This window comes from Haliotis asinina, chromosome 11 (assembly GCF_037392515.1).
Source record: "Haliotis asinina isolate JCU_RB_2024 chromosome 11, JCU_Hal_asi_v2, whole genome shotgun sequence".
In the NCBI taxonomy this organism is placed as follows: domain Eukaryota; kingdom Metazoa; phylum Mollusca; class Gastropoda; order Lepetellida; family Haliotidae; genus Haliotis; species Haliotis asinina.
Genome location: NC_090290.1, coordinates 39,199,157 through 39,219,012, shown reverse-complemented (window position 1 = coordinate 39,219,012; position 19,856 = coordinate 39,199,157). Strand labels below are relative to the sequence as shown.

At 41.1% G+C, this 19,856-nt stretch overlaps 2 protein-coding genes across 2 annotated transcripts; one reads left to right on the top strand and one right to left on the bottom strand.

Moving 5' to 3' along the window:
- Positions 1-258: 258 nt before the first annotated feature.
- LOC137255412 (ryncolin-1-like) lies at positions 259-4,475 on the top strand. Its single transcript, XM_067792854.1, has 3 exons — positions 259-456; positions 3,293-3,389; positions 3,850-4,475. Exons 1-3 carry the CDS (start codon positions 259-261, stop codon positions 4,473-4,475), a joined length of 921 nt encoding a protein of 306 aa, XP_067648955.1.
- A 3,201-nt stretch (positions 4,476-7,676) lies between these two features.
- On the bottom strand, positions 7,677-11,354 carry LOC137256247 (uncharacterized). Its single transcript, XM_067793976.1, has 4 exons — positions 11,253-11,354; positions 10,337-10,492; positions 9,498-9,625; positions 7,677-9,031 (listed from the first exon to the last, which is right to left on the bottom strand). The coding sequence occupies exons 1-4, from the start codon at positions 11,330-11,332 to the stop codon at positions 8,961-8,963; spliced, it is 435 nt and encodes a 144-aa protein (XP_067650077.1). The 5' UTR covers positions 11,333-11,354; the 3' UTR covers positions 7,677-8,960.
- Positions 11,355-19,856: the final 8,502 nt, after the last annotated feature.

Below are 19,856 nucleotides of genomic sequence, written 5' to 3'. Positions count from 1 at the left end.
CCACGCCAAGATATATAATGTAGACAAGGTAACGGCCAAACAGACAGTGAGGGGGACCAGAGTTAGAAGTTCTGTCACACGTCACACCGAGACGGGAAGGATCTCCTTCTGAAATATTTCTATAATTATCTCACAAAGGAAATTATGAAGTTGTACCACCTTTTAGTAACTGTTATTGCAGGATTGACTGCAACTCGTTCTGACCAATGTAACGTTTCGAGATTTTACAAGAAAATACAGACAGGCGTTAACACATCAATGGTTTTCGACTATGTACAGGCGGCGTCATCTCTCCAATGTGCCACCACCTGCCACGGCGGTGTCAACTGCACCGGTTTCATCTACTGCAGCATAAACAACAGATGCTCCATTTTGACATCGGATAAACCTTCCGGTCCTGTCAGCGTCCCCTATCCGACCTGCAAGGCATTCTCAAATGTCACGACATCTAGACAGGTGAGTTCAAATTTAGATGTCTTCAGGGGAGGTAATTGTAAATCCTTAATGAATACTTGTGGGAATCAATTAATTCATTCAGAATTTTATTCAATGGTATTTGGGCCATAAGGCCTATGATACAGTTGACAAAAACAAGTAAAATCACCCATGATCATAAACACTTGAGTTTGTTGTAGATCTTATTTTGAATATTTCATTGAGATTGATAGCTGTTAGATGCCGTACATTACTGTTTTGTGACATGAAAATTGCCTGAATGGTTAGTTGGCCTCGGTAGACTGACTGTAGCTTCTGTAGGTATAGAGTTCTGGCTGGCTATACTTATCACAAACAAAAAATACACCACTTTCGTCTTCATTAAGGTTATGATTACAAAGTTCACAGGTGGGGGTGATCGCCGTTGTGTATGTAATGGTTCTTAGCTTGTTTATCATGAAGTTTGTTAGCGAAGCTCTAACTTTGAAGTAAACTCTTATTCGTTGTTTGTTCCTGGTGATCGTGATATATGATTGTCTATCCAGTGAAAACTTGAATGAAGCGTAGTGGGTAAGGACATTTAAACTGTTTATCTCATGATGCCAGTTTTGGAGTGATATATCTTTGAGGCGCTGTCTAAACATGATAAGAAAATATTTACATCTCCCACATCCTGTGCGATCCATACATGGAAGAACATGTCTTGAACAATATTTCTCTAATATCCGAAGTCCACTTTTTCCCCTATATTATCGAGAGTTTTAAGCATTCCATAACACTGGTGTGCATGGCGGTCGGTTATCATTCGCAGTACTTCGTGGTTTTTACTCGTGTTGATAAAAAAGTGTCTTCCAGTGTCACCAAGAATTGCCTTGATTGAATCAAATGGTGATGATGAAGATGCTTAAAGTAGTTTGTTAGAACTTTTTCGATTGAAGCACAGTTCTTGCAACTCTATACGTCTACTCCATAGAGGAGCATTGGTAAAACTTTAGTGTCAAATACCGTACATACAGTTGAAAATGTTATTTATTTATTTTTCTGGAGGAATCTTTATATTGCGATTCATGCGTTACTATCATGCTGTGTGCGAGTGTCACATTTCTTTTGTACATAATATTGAGAATGTAAGTCCAAGGTATTTGTAATAGGTGACGGTTTCGATAGGCAGGCCTTTATAAGTCCATTTTTCATTCTGTGCTAGTTTTCGACCATTTCTGAAAACTATAATCTTTATTACAATTCAGCTGTAGTCTTCATTCTGAGCAGTAGGATTCCAATATGTTAAGCTGTCTCTGTAAGGCGATTATGGTAAGCGAAAATAACACGTCATCCGCAAAGTGTATAAGCATCAAGTCTTCAGTATCTTGAGTGACGAATATTCCACTTATACATGATCTATACATGGCTGTTACAAGTTCATGTAGATATGATATAAACAACACTGGTCTGAGAATGCAGCCTTGTCGAACACCTGCAGATGTTGAGAATATTTCAGTTGCGTTTCCTTGCATCTTCACACACACCTTGACAGATGAATACATGTTCTTAAGACGATTAGTTTTCCACGGCATCCTTTTTGCAGCAGTAAAATCAACATTATTTTTCTGTCCATAAGATTGAAGGCCTTCCGAAAGTCTACAAATCAACACTAAAATCTACCCTTGGATGTTTTGAGCATAGTGATTGAAGCTTGAATAGGTGATCTGCTGTAGAATGTCCGGGGCGGAGTCCTGCATGACTTTGTGATATGTTCGTTTGTTTCAACTCATCGTCTCAATCTTTTTTTTCAATAATATCAGTAAATATTCTACCCAGAACGTTGAGAAGTGAGATACTCCTAGGTGTTTGGATTCTTCTGGTCTCCTGATTTGAAGATTGGGATAACCATTCCATTGTTCCATTCATCTGGGAAAAGTCTACTGACAAGTACTTTAAGTTATTGAAAGGCATTTTCAGATATTTGAGGTAAAGGTCACTAGTCATTTTGAACAGTTCTGGAGGTATACTATCTTGACCTGGTGATTTACCGTTGACAATGCTGCAGATTGACTGTTTGATTTCCTCCTTGATTTCATCCACTAGAAAGGCATCACTATCAACTAAGCCATCACAGTCTTCGTATGAATGTTGGTCTATGAAGTGGCTATAGCACTTTGTGATTGGTCTCCTCGTTACATCGGGGTTCAGTAAGTTCCTGAAACAAGCCTGCCATTCGTTTGAGTATATTGTATTACTCGAAAACGAGTCGAACTGACGTTTCAGGGTCCTCGAAAACTGTTTGCAGTTAACGTTCTTGGCAGCGTTTTCTACTTCGTCAGCTACGTTTCTGTCATAAAACATTCTGCTTAGTTTACAACACTGTCTGAAACACTGATGTGTGGGAATAAAATAGTATTATGTCGTGCTTAAAGTTGCTGAACTGTAATAGTTCGTCATGATTCCTACTCTGTCAAACTGTATTCATCATTGGTTTCGTTTTGCCAGTGTTATATTTGGCCAGTGAGTGTGGTGTTACACCACTTTGACGGCAATATTCTAGGCATGTAACTACTTGGAACACCAGAAATGAGTTTCAAGCATAAATTTCATAAGGAATGGAATGCTTACCTTTTGGCAAGAGAAGCAAACGCTGTAACTACAAGTAAATATCTATGTTTCGCTACACTAAATTCTTTTTGTTCAAAATTTCAAATCTTGTGACACTTTACCATAACGAATAACATAACGAATACTTTGAGAGGATACGTTACATGTACGATTATAGGTCAAACGATCATTTTTCTTGATAACAAAGAAAATACTGGCCTCTTGTGATGTGTCTAACCATTGTGGTGTGGTTCTCTTTTTTTTTTAGACCTCGCCATCATGCCTGAATGGTGGAACTCCTGATGGTGCGGTCTGTCTCTGTACGCCTGCATTTACCGGAGGGAACTGCGAGACCAGAATGGAAGGTAAACCTTCAGTTACAGATATGGGCTATTTTGGCAATATGATATTTATATGATCATTTACGAGAAATGTTATTTATACATGCATAAAAAACACTCACCATTCTATCTCTGGAACACAGCATGAAATGAATTCCTAAAGAATTCCTTGTAAGGATATCACCTTCAATCAGAAGCTGTGCGTGAGAGACACCAGTGGGGTTCAAACCTCACGTGGTCGCTGTACATGTCTCTGAGTCAGTTGGTACCAACTCAAGGGTTTCAAGTTTCACGTCTTTAAACCGACAGACCATGTTTTAGTTGAAATGCTTCGTTTTATGGATCACAGTTCATTTATAGCATGTGCTCTATCTTTCAACAATTTCGAATGTTAATCAAAGTTGGGATATTTACCACTGACACTGGCGCATTGATGTTCCTGGTCTATTCCTCAAGCTTGGCAGTCATTATGTCACTGTTTCAGACTGTACAGACGTATACCTGTACGTTGGTAACTCTACGGGTACCTACACTGTCTGGCCGACCAAAGCCGCACGACCGTTTGATTTGGAATGTGATAACGTCACTGTCAAGATCATGTTCAGGGACAGAACCATCAGTGGCTGTGAGGCGGAGATCGTGACTTACCTCGACGTTCCCTGGGTCGACTACAAGTATGGCTTCACCCACTCCAACTGTTACATGTGGCTGGGTCTGGAGAAGATGCATGCTCTGACTAGCGTCCGTCCAAATAAACTCTTCATTTTCGTGACCGCTAATATCACTTCCGGACAAGTATCGTACAGCGCCTTCTCCGTGGGTAACGAATCCTCGGAGTACCGGCTGTCGGTGTCAGGGTTCACTGGTGATGGCGTTTTTGGAGACCTCTTCAACCTAAAGGACCCGGTTAGAACCCTTGATGGCAGTCACTTCTGTGCCAAGGATCGCTGTGCCAACAATCCGTGTGCCGTGTTTTATGGGGGAGCCTGGTGGAGCAGATTGGATGCTTGTCTCTCGAATCCGCACTACTCACTTGGCGTTAATTTCTGTCCTCCTTGTGATGACAATCACGAATGCAAAAGTATCTATATGTTAATAGGTCCCGCCTAATAGATTGACTCCCTAAACCAACAGTAGACAATGCTTGTATATGAACGATACTTGTAGATAGTATTCACCACACTTGCATATAAAATTAACCACATGTTCGTGACATTCGTCACAAATGCACATAACATTTTACCACACATGCTGTTAACATTCTATACATTCTCATAATATCCACCAGAAATGCTTTTCACACTGCCACAAATGCTCATTACATTCACCATACATATACTCAGCATTCACCACACACACAAACCATTCACCACACACACATAGAATTTACCACACACACAACCCATTCACCACACACATAACATTTACCTCACATATGCATAGCACTCACCGTGCACACACGCACGCACACACAAACACAGAAATTCACTACATATGTACATTGCAGTTACCACATGTGCTCTTTACATTCACTACACATTCATACCATTCGCCACGTTTGTTCATGACATTCACCACACATGTATATTTACCATACATGCACAGGACATTCGCCGTATATTCGCAACAAAAAACAACACGCGTTCTCTATTAATACACTGCAAGAATTTTGCGGAAAAATGCCGCAGAAAAAAAAAATTGAAGAATAAATGTTGTGTTTCTGTTCTATAAGAAAGGAAATTGTCCGCAAGACTTGCAAATAAAATGGCATTTTGTCGTTTAAAGTACAGGTACTTCCGAACATATCTGCGCCTCTCCCCACTACCCTAGTGGACAAAGCTAATGTTAGTGTATCTTACATATATACGATATAAGGTCTCGACACAAAAATACTATTCTCACTACCAGTTTTGCTTGGTTTGGTTTGGAAACTGTTAAAGACATTCGACAATATTCCAACTATATGGTTGCAGTCTGTAACCAATTGAATCTGGACCAGACGCTCCAGTGATCAGCAGCATGGGGATCGGTGGACATAGTTTGGATGCAGTGGCATGTGTTAGCATGTCTGACCACCCGATCCTGTTCGTTGGCTCACACGACAAGCATAGGTTGCTGAATGTCTATTTTTCTAACTGGATCTTCACGGATTATTTAACGTTAAGTTGTATCAAATTGTTTACTAAACTCATAATAAAGGTTGCTAGCACAGTAATTGTTCTGTACTAAAAAGAAACCAAGTTCTCCAGTAATCAGTAAAGAGTAAACCGAAAGTCAGTTTAACGTTCACTGGTGACTACACGGTTCATACTGTCTCATGAGAGATTCCTGTATATGAAAGTATTATGAAAGGGCCATTGGGGTGTGTCGCCACATGATTCGTTGACACGGGGCGACACCGTTAAAACACGGGTATAAATGCAAGGTTCGGATGTGTCGATGGTCACTCCTGTTCTAGGTTTCTGTGTATGTGAACCCATCCATCTAGTTACCCACAGAAGTACTACTGTACTGCGCTAGTAACCAAACACATAATTATATAGAAAGTTGTGACTGGAGCAAAACATGCTTCCCCGTTTGACAAACACCAGGTGTCGTGGTTTCAGAGATCCACTCATATAATTGTGACTGGAAGAGTTCCTTTTAGGCTCAACGTATCCGGTAGAATGTGGATCGACACAATCCGGTTTCGTTGACCTTTGTATTTTGTGACATTCCCTCGAGAAAATATGACATCAAAGTAGGCTTTCCTTAAACAAAACAGTTAACATGTAAGTGTTATGGATTACTAGACCTGTTAATAGCATACATATGGGTTAGTTGATGCACCGAAAGTCTTTCATAAAAAAAATCAGATTAGTTCTTGGAACAGAAAGGAGATTGTGGTCTGACAGGAGCTTAATGGAGGCCCAGCAAAATCTGAGCCGAGTTCACTGAGATATGTTGGAGCATCAAGAGGCGAGATACAATACTTTGAAGTTGATCCTTGTTTCTATGGGCAGCCGCTGAAGGTACTTCAAAACTAAGTTAATATGTGACCTGGTAGACAAGTCTTGCTCCAGCATTTTTAAGTTTTCGAAGACGTGTAAGGAGCTGCTTGTTGATGCCCAAGTGCAGATGGTTCCATAGTTTAATCTTGACATGACAAAGGCCTGAATCAGGGACCTGGAAGCCTCAGTTGTGAGGAGATGGCGAATGTTCACACGAGAGAACATGCTAGTGTTAGAGTTTGAATCAGTTATTTCATTGTAATCCAGTTTGTGAAGACGCCGTTTTGTGCCAGCCTTGGTTTTTTTGTCATTCAACTTTAGATTATTGTATGACATCCATGCTTTTACTGTGATGACGAAAGTTCGAAATGGTCCGTAGCTGGAAGTAGCAAGTTCTGCATAGGTCGCCCACGTGCGCATCCGTTGTGAGGCAAGGGTCAATAAGTACACCAAGACTCTTCACACTAGAAGAAATCCTAATGTTAGAATGAGCATCAGTTATTTCGCCATTCAACGTTAGATTATTGTTTGATATCCATGCTTTTGCTGTTCACCATTTGTGTGTCATCAGTGTAGGAATGGTGATTTAATCCGTGTTCACCTACGATGTTCCCGAGGCTGTGTATAACACAAACAAGTGTGAGTGAGTTTGGCTTTTAGGAAGATTCCAGGACCAACACAAGAGGGAAACCAGAACAGGGTTTCACATATTGTACCCGTATGGGGACTGCACTCGTGTCTTCGGCCTGACGAACGAATGCTTGAAGCACACAGATTCACAAGGCTGAGGACTTAGCCTTCATGGTTATATATTTGCAAGAGGCTCGGATATCTACTCAGACAAAACGTTTCTGTAATTACATTTTATGCTGACAACCAACCTTTCATTTCTTGTGTTCTGTATTTTATGCTAACGCCCAAAGTTACAACATGTACAGGAACAATTTCCTAACGTAAATCAGAAACAATGAAATCAATTTAAAATACCTTAATTCCGATTCCTGATATTGTGAACATAACTTCAGAGAATTTACAGGAAATGTATTTCGAGTGGAAAATGTGAAAATGATTTCATTAAGTAAGTAATATGGAAGCTGTCAAAACAGGCAACTGTCCAATCCGGCAAGTTGTTAACACCGGCGTAAAATCTCAGTCCCGTTCATGGTTTCTACATTTATCATCAGCTCTACAATCCGGCACGTTGTCTATTTCTTCAGTCCCGATGAGTGACGGTTTAGACAACTTTTACTGTAATCAAATGTCAAAAAGTGGAGCGTATATATTAAAATATATATCCTCAATTTTACATCAACAAGATAACTTTGATTGAACAGACATAAGAACCACTCCGTTTAATTGAATATTTCACAGCATAATCCAATTGCAGTGAAACGATGACTCGTCCAGTAGTCAGATAAAATAACGCTGCCATTAACCAACAAGACATCTAGTCAATACTGAGATCAGGAGAGCATTAATGTCTGTCACACATATCACAGTAGACGAAAGTCTTCGGAAGAAGCTTCATATGCCCATGTCACATACAGCCTCTCACATGAGTAAATTTTAAACTCCTGTTTGTAACTGCTTATTCCGCACTCTTTTGAGCCCATGGTTTACAATCTATGTTCTTCATTTTACATCCACTTTGTTTTTCTTTGATATAATGTTGATTGAACGGTGCCAGAACATGCAACGGCGTCACCAACTGCAACGCCGTCACCAACTGCACCGGTGTCATCAACTGCGTACCCAACCCAAATGTCAAAGCATGTTACACCGATTTTGAGAGAGAGAGGGGGGTGGGGGGGTGGTGGGAGAGAGCTACACATCAGCTACACATTGTATCAATATGCGTTTTTGAAGTTTAATAAATAAATTAGTGATGATTAGTGTATGCATTAGTGATCTGATGTAATTCAGTAATCATTAACGACATAAGACCCAAGTTCATTAGCTTCACCAACTTCGACAACCTCCAAAATTGATCCCTCAGAGTAAGATACACATTTATCGAAAGCATACAGATATAACAGGCTGAAGAAAGACATTAACCCGATCAAAGAATTTGATCAGATTTAAAAAAATAGAGTGGTGGAGTAGCCTAGTGGTTAAAGCGTTCGCTCGTCACGCCGAGAACCCGGGTTCGATTCCCCACATGGGGACATTATGTTAAGTCCATTTCTAGTTTCCCGATAATGCTAAATGTCCCGGAAGACTATACTGACTCATCAAAGGTAAGGTGACTTGAGGTGAGGTGAGGTTTAACGTCCCCTTCATAGTTTATCCTCCCAGACACAAAGAAAAGACTGCACATATACGATGGTACCTAAAAGATAGTTATTGTTTGTTTACTGTTGAACCCCTCTAATTGTAATTCTCAAGCTTTGTAAATAAATAAATAAATAAATAGATAGATAGATAGATAGATAGATAGATAGATAGATAGATAGATACACCTGGTTGTCGTTGCTCTCGTCTGTTATCTCCAAGCATTGTTCTACTGATGTTTTCAGATTATGCATCAGTTTATTCAAAGCTGGGGATATGATCACTTATGTGATATTTTCCGATAACGACAACGACATCAGTGTGGGCGACGTCTTCACGTATGCGTCTGATTGGAGAAGGAGAAGATGATGGTGTCAAGGTGATTGGGGATGTAATAACTGATACCTGAAACAGACCCATCAGCAGCAAGTGACACAACGACAACAGACAAGTGTGTGAAATGTCTGCTTTATCTACACGTAGATAACACTACTGTGAGAAGTGTCTACGTATCTACTCCGTAACTTGACACTGCTGTGAGAAATATCTACGTATCTACTCCGTAACTAGACACTACTGTGGGAAATATGTATGTATCTACTTCCTAACGTGACACTACTGTGAGAATGTTCTACGTATCTCCACCGTAACACGAGACTAATGATAAACATCTACATATCTACACCGTATCAGGACTTTTAATTACACTTTATTTGATTTTCTCTTTTGTTTCAAATGCATCGGTACGTTTTCACTGCAAACAGACCACAAATGGCAGTATCGAATCATGAACTTCAAACACTATCAAGAGAAATAGCTCTGTACCTACGACTGTAGTCCCGTTATGTGTGTCTACGTGTAAAATACATACCAAGGCCATGTGAGTTGAAGGCAGCATCAGTTATTCTCCAGGACGTGTTTTCAGCATAATTTCCCTCCAGGTTGTTGATTGAGTTGACAAAGTAGCCCAGTTCTCGACCGTAGTAGGTAATTGTATATCTGAAATTAAAAATTGAATTATGCGCTACCCTGTCATCTAATGCCCCGAGATTCACCGTACAGAGTGACGTTCGCCCTGATTCAGTTTCAAGGTGTGTGACCACCAAATCTCGTTGGGTTCACGGAAGTAATAATCGCCTATGCTTTGACTAATCCATGCTGTCCCCGTTCAAGCTAACGGTATAAATGAATTGATTTTAACACCTCTTTTCACAGGGGCCGGTTGGGTAGCGTAGTGGTTAGTGGTTCGATTCCTCACATGGGTACAATGTGTGAAGCCCATTTTCTGGTGTCCTCCGCCGTGATGTTGCTGGAATATTGCTAAAAGCGGCGTAAAACTTAACTCACTCACTCACTCTTTTCACAGCAACAACAGTCCATATATTTCATGGTGTGTCCGTTTAATGATGGAATAAAACCTAACGACATGCAATCACTGATTACTGACGTATCTAAGGGAGGTAACAAATGCGACAGGTGAACCCGATGGCAGATATGTTAAAGCTGGCCTGGAAATGTTTCATTAGAGACAAAATGTTAGAAATGGTTTATGATTATGCATGATTTACTAGTATATGAATGTACGTAATTAACGAGAATTGAAATCGGCTCACAACCCCTCCAATACAATTGTTTAAAAGACGACATAACTGATCAACATTAATCTAAGATAAACTCCAACAATTCACGTTCAAGTTGTATGTATTGTACCTGAGCTGTTTTTTGATGTCGGCCGCCTTCTGCAGAAAGTAGATTAGCTCACGCTGGGGTTCGCCTTCCACGGTTACGGAGACGTTGAAGAAAGGGGGTTTGAAGAAGTTCTGGGCAATGATTGTGATGTCAATTTTTGCCCCGCATAAGCCGCATCTAAAACATCCTAGAAACCTTAAAACATTTGATTATTTGATCACATTTCAATGTGATCCCTCTATCAAATCAGTCTTATAACGTAGACTTATACAAAGTAGTAGGTTACCCATCCCGAAATCTCACAAATCTAAATCTAAGGAACGCCATTTAAACTCAAGCCAGATCTGTGTACTACCATAACGTCTGTGTCTGAAGAGCGCAATGTCTAAATGACGATCGTTTAAGGGAGATAACTCTACATTCCCAGATCTGTGTACTACCATAACGTCTGTGTCTGAAGAGCGCAATGTCTAACTGACGATCGTTTAAGGGAGATAACTCTACATTCCCAGATCTGATTTTAGAATTGAATTCAGTAAATAATAAATCGAAGTTGAGTGATTGTTTATTGACAAGGAGGTAACTGTCTGTTCAAATCCAAACAAAAATTCCCCTAAAAATCAAAACCAAGTTCTAAACCTCGAAGCAGTCGCAAAAAATACCCTAGCGAGTACATTACCATTTAAAAGTATTTTGGAAATCACAAACATGGCTTGCAATACATCAACTTCTGCAAAATGACACAGATATGAAAGTCTTTAGAGGTACATATTTAGCAAGAAAGTGGTTCACTGCAAGATCTTTTTTGGGGCGAGAATTCATGACAGATGACCACCAAGACGTCTTTTGGAGCCATATTTTGACGTCTTTTTTCTACCTGTCAACCTGTACCGACCTGTCAACGTTTTTCTTCATATACAAGGGCATGTGTACTCACGTGTACGGAGCGATTAGGGAGACGGTTCCGTAGACAGAGAGAAGGGTAAGCAAGAGAATTCCCTGAAGGCCCATTGTCATAGACGAAATGAATCTCACGGTATCTCTTGAAGTATATATAAGGTTTATCGCTGTGGGATCTTTCTGTACAGATAATATGTTTTTGCTCCAAGCAGCAGATGTGTTTAGATAAAGCATTACCTTGTTGCTATAGAGCACGAGGACACGGACTGGTAACACTGGACACGGTGACATGTTGAAATGGCCGAATGTACACTTGTTTTATCTACTTCAATTATGACCATTCTAATGTTTTCTGCCGTTTTAACACTACAAAAATAAATGTAATAATGCTATTGTAATTTTTGTTAGGCTATCTCAGTCTTGGTTGATGACGTAGCTCCGTTGTGTAGTTTACTAGTTCAAACCGGTGGCACAGTTTGACAGTGAGAGTCATCTTCCTTACACCATGTTTGTTGACGCCAGAGGTTGTGGTTTATATAGGGTTGGTTAATGTCGCATGCATGTGTTTTCACAGGCACGAATGACATATTAGCCACGAATGTTATCACTGTATAGCTCTTGCTTGCGATTTTGATTGCGATTTTCTAAATTAAAAACCGTAGATTCGGTGCTGAAATAAGAATGGATGGAAGGACTCTAATGGGTTTCACTAGTTCGGCCTTGGACTATAAGTATCTTTACACGAAAGTAGTAAAGTAGTGGATCATGACAGTAAGGTAGTGGATCATGACAGTAAGGTAGTGGATCATGACAGTAAGGTAGTGGATCATAACATAACATAACATAACATAACATAACGTCTATGACATCTGATGAAAATGAGTTTTACACGCTGTCCAGGGTCACTAAGGTAACCATTGTGTAATGTCAAAGAAAGGGAGTTAAGGACAACCTTAGTAAAGGTTTTTCCGTGAAAGTAAACCCAGTGCATTGCCTGGGTGGGGGTGAGGATATCATTTATATTTTTGTGCGATTTCATTTAAATTCTCACGACGAACATGACAACAAGACTACACATATGTTCAGCTTTTTAGTGTAGCTATAAAGTAAACAATATTTTATTTGCAATATTTTATTTGCGTTCAGCAGAACATACGCCTTTGTGATTGCCATGTCTTATTTGAAACGCCTTAACCACTTGGCTACCCGACAGCCAGTTTAAGTATCAGTTGCTGTAATAGTAGTAGGTGAGTGAGTGAGTGAGTTTAGTTTTACGCCACACTCAGCAATGTCCCAGCTATATGGCGGCGGTCTGTAAATAATCGAGTCTGGACCTGACAATACAGTGATCAACAACATGAGCATCGATCTGCGCAATTGGGAACCAATGACATGTGTCAACCAAGTCAGCGAGCCTGACCACCCGATCTCGTTAGTTGCCTCTTACGACAAGCATAGTCGCCTTTTATGGCAAGCATGGGCTGTTGAAGGCCTATTCTACCCCGGGACCATCACGGTTCAATAGTAGTAGGGGTAGCTGCAGCATCAGCAGTAGTAGTTGTACAGCAGGTGATCAGTTGGTAATAATTCCTTTAGAATATGTCATTAGATGAATTCTCACCCCTTCTTGGGGTAGCACCAAAGAGATTAATTCTTTAAAATAAATGTATAAAAAGCGAAAAACACCAATATAATGTAGATTGCTTCAGTAATATATAGTACCATTGGGATCAAGCAAAAATAAAATAGGCACCTATGCTATTAGCAGTTCCTGCTCCGATATGAAATTATGAAATTATATTCCAGAGGAGCCAAGAGCACAGGCCCTCGTGTCATTGCGAGGATTAAAACAATGTACAAAAAACCCAAACCCCGACCCCCGACTCGAAAAGCTTCACATTACAGTATACTAGATATACTGAACTGAGAAGCGTTTCGAGTCCGGGGTCATCTGATTTATTTTAAAATATTTAATTCTCGCAGCGACATGTGGGCCTGTGGGAAAGAGTCCCTATTTGGCTTGTCCCAGAATAACACATGTTGGTTACCAGTGTCAATAGGCACGACTTGTATCACTATTCTGAAACAGTGCGGCTTTGGAATGTGAGAAGCGCCCTAAAAATATATCTTGTTAACCATAGATTCCGCTATTCTTGACGGTCATGAGATGTCGTGCAGAAGCTGATATCGCACAGATTTTTGAGAATATACATTTTCTTTATCCGTTCATTAAGTTAAACAGAAGGCGTTATTCGACGACCATATTACTCGAAGTCATCATCAGACCATGTGGGCTTCCTGCAATAGCAGTTGAAGGAGCGGTAGTAGCTCTAGCAGCAGTGGCAACAACAGCGGTCGATAGTAGTAGTAGTAGTAGTAATAGTAGCAGAAGTAGTAGTAGTAGTAATAATAGTAGAAGTAGTAGTAGTAGTAGTAGTAGTAATAGTAGCAGAAGTAGTAGTAGAAGCAGCAGCAGCAGTAGTAGTAGTAGTAGTAGTAGTAGAAGTAGTAGTAGTAGTAGTAGAAGTAGTAGTAGTAATAGTAGCAGAAGTAGTAGTAGTAGTAGTAGTAGTAATAATAGTAGCAGAAGTAGTAGTAGTAGTAGTAGTAGTAGTAGTAGAAGTAGTAGTAGTAGTAGTAGTAGTAGTAGTAGTAATAGTAGTAGTAGTAGTAGTAGTAGTAGTAGTAGTAGTAGTAGTAGCAGCAGCAGCAACAGCAGCGGTTGATAGTAGTAGTAGTAGTAGTCAGTTGCTGTAACAGAAGCAGGGGTAGTTGCAGTACCAACAGTAGTAGTTGTACATCAGCGACAGCAGTAGCAGGAATAGTAGTACCAGCATCAATGCTTTTTAAAGAAAATACAACTGGATTTGAGCTTGTATCAATAATAATCTATGTACATTCGAATTTTAACACAGGACACTAAGATCGACCAACTTCTCGAAATTCCGCTGGAAAGACACACCAACACCTATTCTGAGGACCTATTCTGACTTGAACATATCGACTAGGAGACACACACATATAACACTGGAGACCTATTCTGACTTGAACATATCGGCAAGGAGACACACACACACACTTATGACACTGGGGACCTATTCCGACTTGTATATATCGACAAGGAGACACACACACATAACACTGGCCATGGGTACCTATTCTGACTTGAACATATCGATAAGGAGACACACACACATAACATTGGGTACCTATTCTGACTTGGACGTGTCGGCGGGGAGACACACACTTATGACACTGAGTTCCTATTCTGACTTGAACATATCGGCAAGGAGACACAGACATATAACACTGAGGACCTTTTCTGACTTGAACATATCGATAAGGAGACACACACACATAACATTGGGTACCTATTCTGACTTGGGCGTGTCGGCGGGGAGACACACACATATGACACTGGGGACCTATTCTGACTTGAAGATATCGGCAAGGAGACACACACATATGTAACACTTTGGACCTATTCTGACTTGTAACCCTAAAAACTGTCATTATTTTATTGTCACTAACGTGTCTTAGCACTATCCCCATGTACATACATTGATAGCGGTTTTAGCATTACATGCCCTTGTGGGCCAGAGGACAATCATAAAAGACTGCTCCTTAGCAGTGGAGACACACATATAAGCTACCCATGTCTTATGCCGGAGGATCTCGCCGGAATCGCACTATGATGATGTATTCCTCGAGCTATTGCAAACCTATTTGATTTTTCACAGGGGGCTTCTGGAGATGGCGAGAATCTCGCCCCAACAACCCAGCCTCCACGATGACGTCACTCAAACCCTGCAAGTGTCACAAAGAGCACAGAGGGATGTTTCGCCAATGCCTGATCAAAACTGTTGAAAGATAAAAGTCCATTATCTATTCAAACTGTAATGAAATATACCACAGTTGCAAACAACCCGAGCTTTGATGCATGCCTCGATCAATGGGTACCCGAGCTGATTATAAATAACGCACAGCTATGTCCGACAGGCACTGGGCTGGTGATAAAAGATCTTCAAAGATATCAGTAATTGACAGCAATTATAACCAGGGGGAAACGCTTTGTTTGGCATTCAGAAGTTGGCCTGGAGTGGATATTCTAGATTTGAGAAAACATTAAAGTGACATGTTTTGAGGCAGGACTAAGAGTCAGACAAAGGGTCCATCAATGACCATCCCCAATTTTGATTGACATTTACTGCTATAGTGCTTGCATTTGTCATATTTATACTGACCATTAACATAGTTACAAGACAAGACAAATATCTGGCCATTGTTGAATTAGTTAGAACCGAACTTGTAATAAGTGTGCTAGTGCGATAATAAATAAAATTCGCCAGCCCCCAAATAAAAGCAAAACAACAAAGAAACATGGCCGCCGCTAACAACAAAATTAAAAACAAAAAAAAAAAACAACCATCACCTCCTCAGTCTTTCTTTTATGATTCAAAAAAGCTATCACTCAAAGAAATGTACACGCAGAGTTTGACCAAACTTGAAAGGAAAAGAAAAGCATAAATCCATGAACATCTGCTTAATTTCAATAGTCTATTCAATATTACAGCAAATATACACATTTCACATGTTGACACGTGGTATCATAGTCTGAACTTTTGCACAGATCACCAAGGTGTTTTTTTCTGCAAAGTGTCATCAAATGTTGAATCAATGGCGAATGTGTCCACCACTGGCTGCATTACACGTCAAAACACGTCGACGCACTGACGACGTAAGACGACGGATGACGTTAGGCGTGACCCGTTGCCATTCCTGTAGGAGAGATTTGTTTGCGCTGGTAATATTCTGATTTTGTCGATCCAGGTTTCCATTAGTTTCGTATCGGATTCATCACGGGTGAAAATATGCGGACTAAGGTAAAACAGCGACGTTGGCGTTATGAGGAAACTCGTTCGATGTGAGACCTTGCGTTATCACGTTGTAGACAATGCCGCGTGGTTGTTGCTGGATAAATGGCACCAAACCTGGGAGCAAAACGTCACCCCTGTATCTTCGAACATTCAGGTTGCCATGCCATATGGGATGTTGTGTTTAGAGATCTCTTCAGATCTCTCCCCATGCCATCACGCTTCCGGCTCCAAACGGTTGGATTTACTGAATGTAATTCGGCGTCAAACGTTCACCTCCTCGTCTTAAGAGCTAACCCGGTCGTCCATACTGTACAGGCAAAATCTCTTCTCGTCGGTGAACATCCCACGTCGGCACTGACGCCTCTACCAACGTCGAACTCCCATGGCCGATGTCAATCGACGACGTCAGCTTTTGAGGTTAGATGCACTCCGTGGTAGAGTCGACGTGCTCGAATACCATTTTGTTTTCGTTTCCCAGTACCGTCGCCGCCGTTGACGTTTCTTAGATGAACTGTCCGGATGTTGCGATCATCGCCGCTCGTTGTCACACGTGGCCGACCACTCCTTGGCCTGTCTGACATGTTGCCTGCTTGTCTTAGTTGTTGCATCAGTCTGATGGTAGTTTTAGGCGAAGGTTCTGGCAGTGACGGTGTCATGGGATCCAGAGCGGAGTGGAGTGGGGCGGGGTGGGGTGGAGTGTGCAGCGATTGGCATCCCCTCTTTTGTCCTGAAATTTTGTTAAATGACCATTGAAACTCGAGTTTCGAGAACATGAAGTGTTACGTCCTTGTTTGGTCATTCCTACAGCTTCAGCTCTCTTGATTTGCCTCACAGGCATGTTCGTGTTCTTCTACCACAGCGATACTCGTCGCATGTTTGTATCTGTTTTATACAGTCAGCGTGTACATTTCATTATTGTTACATCAGAAAAAGGTCCTTTTGGATATTTTGCGCCGTTTGGGCGATTCATCAACGTGTTTGTTCCCGGAGATGATTGACCTGTACTTGGGTGACATCCGTCAGTATAGTTTTATCGCTTCCTTTTTATTTTGGTGACCTTTTATATGCAATAGTTTTCTCTTGTGTACTAGTTTCACTGTGCAAGTACAACATGAAAAATACAACCAACACCAAACCCCCCTCCGAACACACATTACACATCCCGGAACCACCCCAAAGACAACAAAAAGCAAAAGCAACAACTCGAAACAAACAATGGCTTCTGAGGATGTAACCACAACAAATGTGTTGCCATTCTCCATCATAAATATAATTTGTCATGTCCTTTCACTAGAAAACCTTGAACAAGTGACAAACAAACGCTTCCATATATGACGTCATTTCCAAACTTCCTCTACTCTTACTACGAATGCTAATTGGGCGGACGGGGATGGTTTTTATTGATTTCACAAATCTCACATAATAATCTAGTAAGTTTTTTGCTCATTGGGTGAAGAAGCAGTGAGCAAAATGTGTTCAGAATTTCAATGTCGGGGTAATAAACTACCATAATGCTAATAAGTTGCAGTGTGGGCGGAATCGACGCTGCGTTCATCCCGGTGGGCGAATACGTCATCGACGTGATCAGCTTCAGAAGGGGTTGTTTTTCTGCATCCAGTCTTTCTGAAACCTCAAGTTAAGTATGGCTTTGTGGTGGGGTAGTCTAGTCGTTAAAAACGCCCGCCTGTAACGCTGAAGATCCGAGTTCGATTCACTACAAGGGTACAATATGCGTGGCTCATTTCTGGTATCCCACCGGGTAATATTGCTGAAAGCGGCGTAAAACCATACTCACTCACTCACTCAGTCACTCACTCACTGAAACACTCAAACACCCACTCACTCACTCACTTAAACACTCACTCACCCAAACACTCACTCAAACACTCACTCACTCCCTCACTCACTCAAACACTCAGGGCCGACTGGAAAAGCCCTCATTTCATTGTATGAGATTGTAGAAAGCAAACTGAAACATTATGTATTTATGAAACCTTTTGCATTATTAGGAAGAAGACGTATCCTTTTGGAGTGAGTGAGTGAGTGAGTTTGGTTAATGCGCTTTTAGCAATTTTCTAGCAATATCACGGCGGGGGACACTAAATGGGCTTCACACATTGCATCCATGAAGGGAATCAAACCGGGGTCTTCGGCGTGACAAGCGAACATTTTAACCACTGGGTTACCTAACCGCACCCCACTTTATGAGAAGCTTCACGTGCCTCGTTTTACACAAGTTTACGAGAACCAAATCCCCTTTTATGTGGTTGGTTGAACCATCAGGCTATCCCACCGCCCAGGAGTTGGTGATAAATCTTTATCTGCTGGCTAGTCTAGTGGTTAAAGCGTTTGCTCGTCACGCCGAAAGCCTGGTTCGATTCCGCTCATGGACACAATGTGTGAAACATTCCCGGTGTCCCCCGCCATGATGTTGATGAACAATATACAAAAGCAACGTAAACGCATACTCACTCACATAATCGGTGTTGTAAACGAGGCGCCTGAATACCCAGGTGTATGCTCATGTTCCACCTAATCATAGAGTTCCGTTTCTGAAACTCAGGCCCAACATTTTCGAAGCTGAAAATCTTGATTAATGAATGCCGCTTACGCCTATCTTAGCGCTAAGAGAGCTTCGGAAATCTAGACCCTGAATGGCAACAAATAAAGCTGACACATGACCGTTATTTAGTCATTGGCTTCATAAAAAAAACCTGACGCTAATGACGAACATCCCATCCTTTTGGACAGACTTTGTAACTAGCGAATTTCTACTGCCCCAGGATAGAACTTCTCACGCCAGGCTATCATTTCAACCTTGTGAAAAATACACAGATTTTTAAAGGGGTCTCTTTGACCGGTGTGTAATTGTTCGCCAAAGCTATAGACGTTTTAGCGTTATTGGTTAGGGCAGTTAATCAGACGCCTTAATGATGCAATTTCATCGGACCCTCCCGGAATAGCCTTAAAACACGGACACGCCACATCCACCTATTAAAAACGAATCGCGATCATCTACTCGGCGGGATTACACAGGAAAATAATAGTGCACAAATGATCCCGATCCGTTTAAAACTTCCTGGTGAGACTTTTTAAATCCATTGCTGGTGTACGACAATTAACGTATTTTACGTGAATTATGGATAGGTTTTCATGGCATTATAAAACAGAATTCATGCCACTCTCGGGGATCGATGACGTCATGGACAACAATCGTTACAGCACTAGCTGCACGACCACAGCGTATTGTCTCATTCTAGCGAAAAATCAGGAAACATGTTTAAAGTAGGAGCCTTAGACCATACTTTGCGCTTCATCAGGTACGGCATTGACTCGCCTTTGCGTGTGTTTGTGATCGTGTCAGCGTTGCGTAACGGTACATTCATCTTTGCGCGAACCCATCGTGTTATCACGACCTCAGTCGTGCACTTTTTTATTTTAGGTGTTTACACTCATTTAGAGCAATCTTCACACGGGGTTGGGGGCTGTGCAGGCACTCCGTCAAGCATTTCACACAAGGGGGGTCAGGCACTCCTTGGACGAAATCTGTGGAGGGAGTGGGGATGTGTCATGTGAAGAAAATATTAGCAACCCATCAAAATCAGTTCATAGTGGTCGTTACGTACAAATTGCTGTATTTGCCAAACTATCCTACTAATTGAAGCATCACGTTTTTTTAATCTTGAACAGTCCTCGTTCAATCAAGAAGCTGTAGAGGAGTCAAAACAGCGGCACCGACAGCAGCAAGTGAAATAAACAGCGTG

Coding starts and splice junctions, on each gene's coding strand:
- LOC137255412 (XM_067792854.1), top strand. CDS start 259: ATGGTTTTCGACTATGTACAGGCGGCGTCATCTCTCCAATGTGCCACC. Junction 457..3,292: donor ATGTCACGACATCTAGACAG/GTGAGTTCAAAT, acceptor TTTTTTTTTTAG/ACCTCGCCATCATGCCTGAA. Junction 3,390..3,849: donor CTGCGAGACCAGAATGGAAG/GTAAACCTTCAG, acceptor TCACTGTTTCAG/ACTGTACAGACGTATACCTG.
- LOC137256247 (XM_067793976.1), bottom strand. CDS start 11,332: ATGACAATGGGCCTTCAGGGAATTCTCTTGCTTACCCTTCTCTCTGTC. Junction 10,493..11,252: donor TCCCTAATCGCTCCGTACAC/GTGAGTACACAT, acceptor AGGATGTTTTAG/ATGCGGCTTATGCGGGGCAA. Junction 9,032..9,497: donor CTTCAACTCACATGGCCTTG/GTATGTATTTTA, acceptor GGTCTGTTTCAG/GTATCAGTTATTACATCCCC.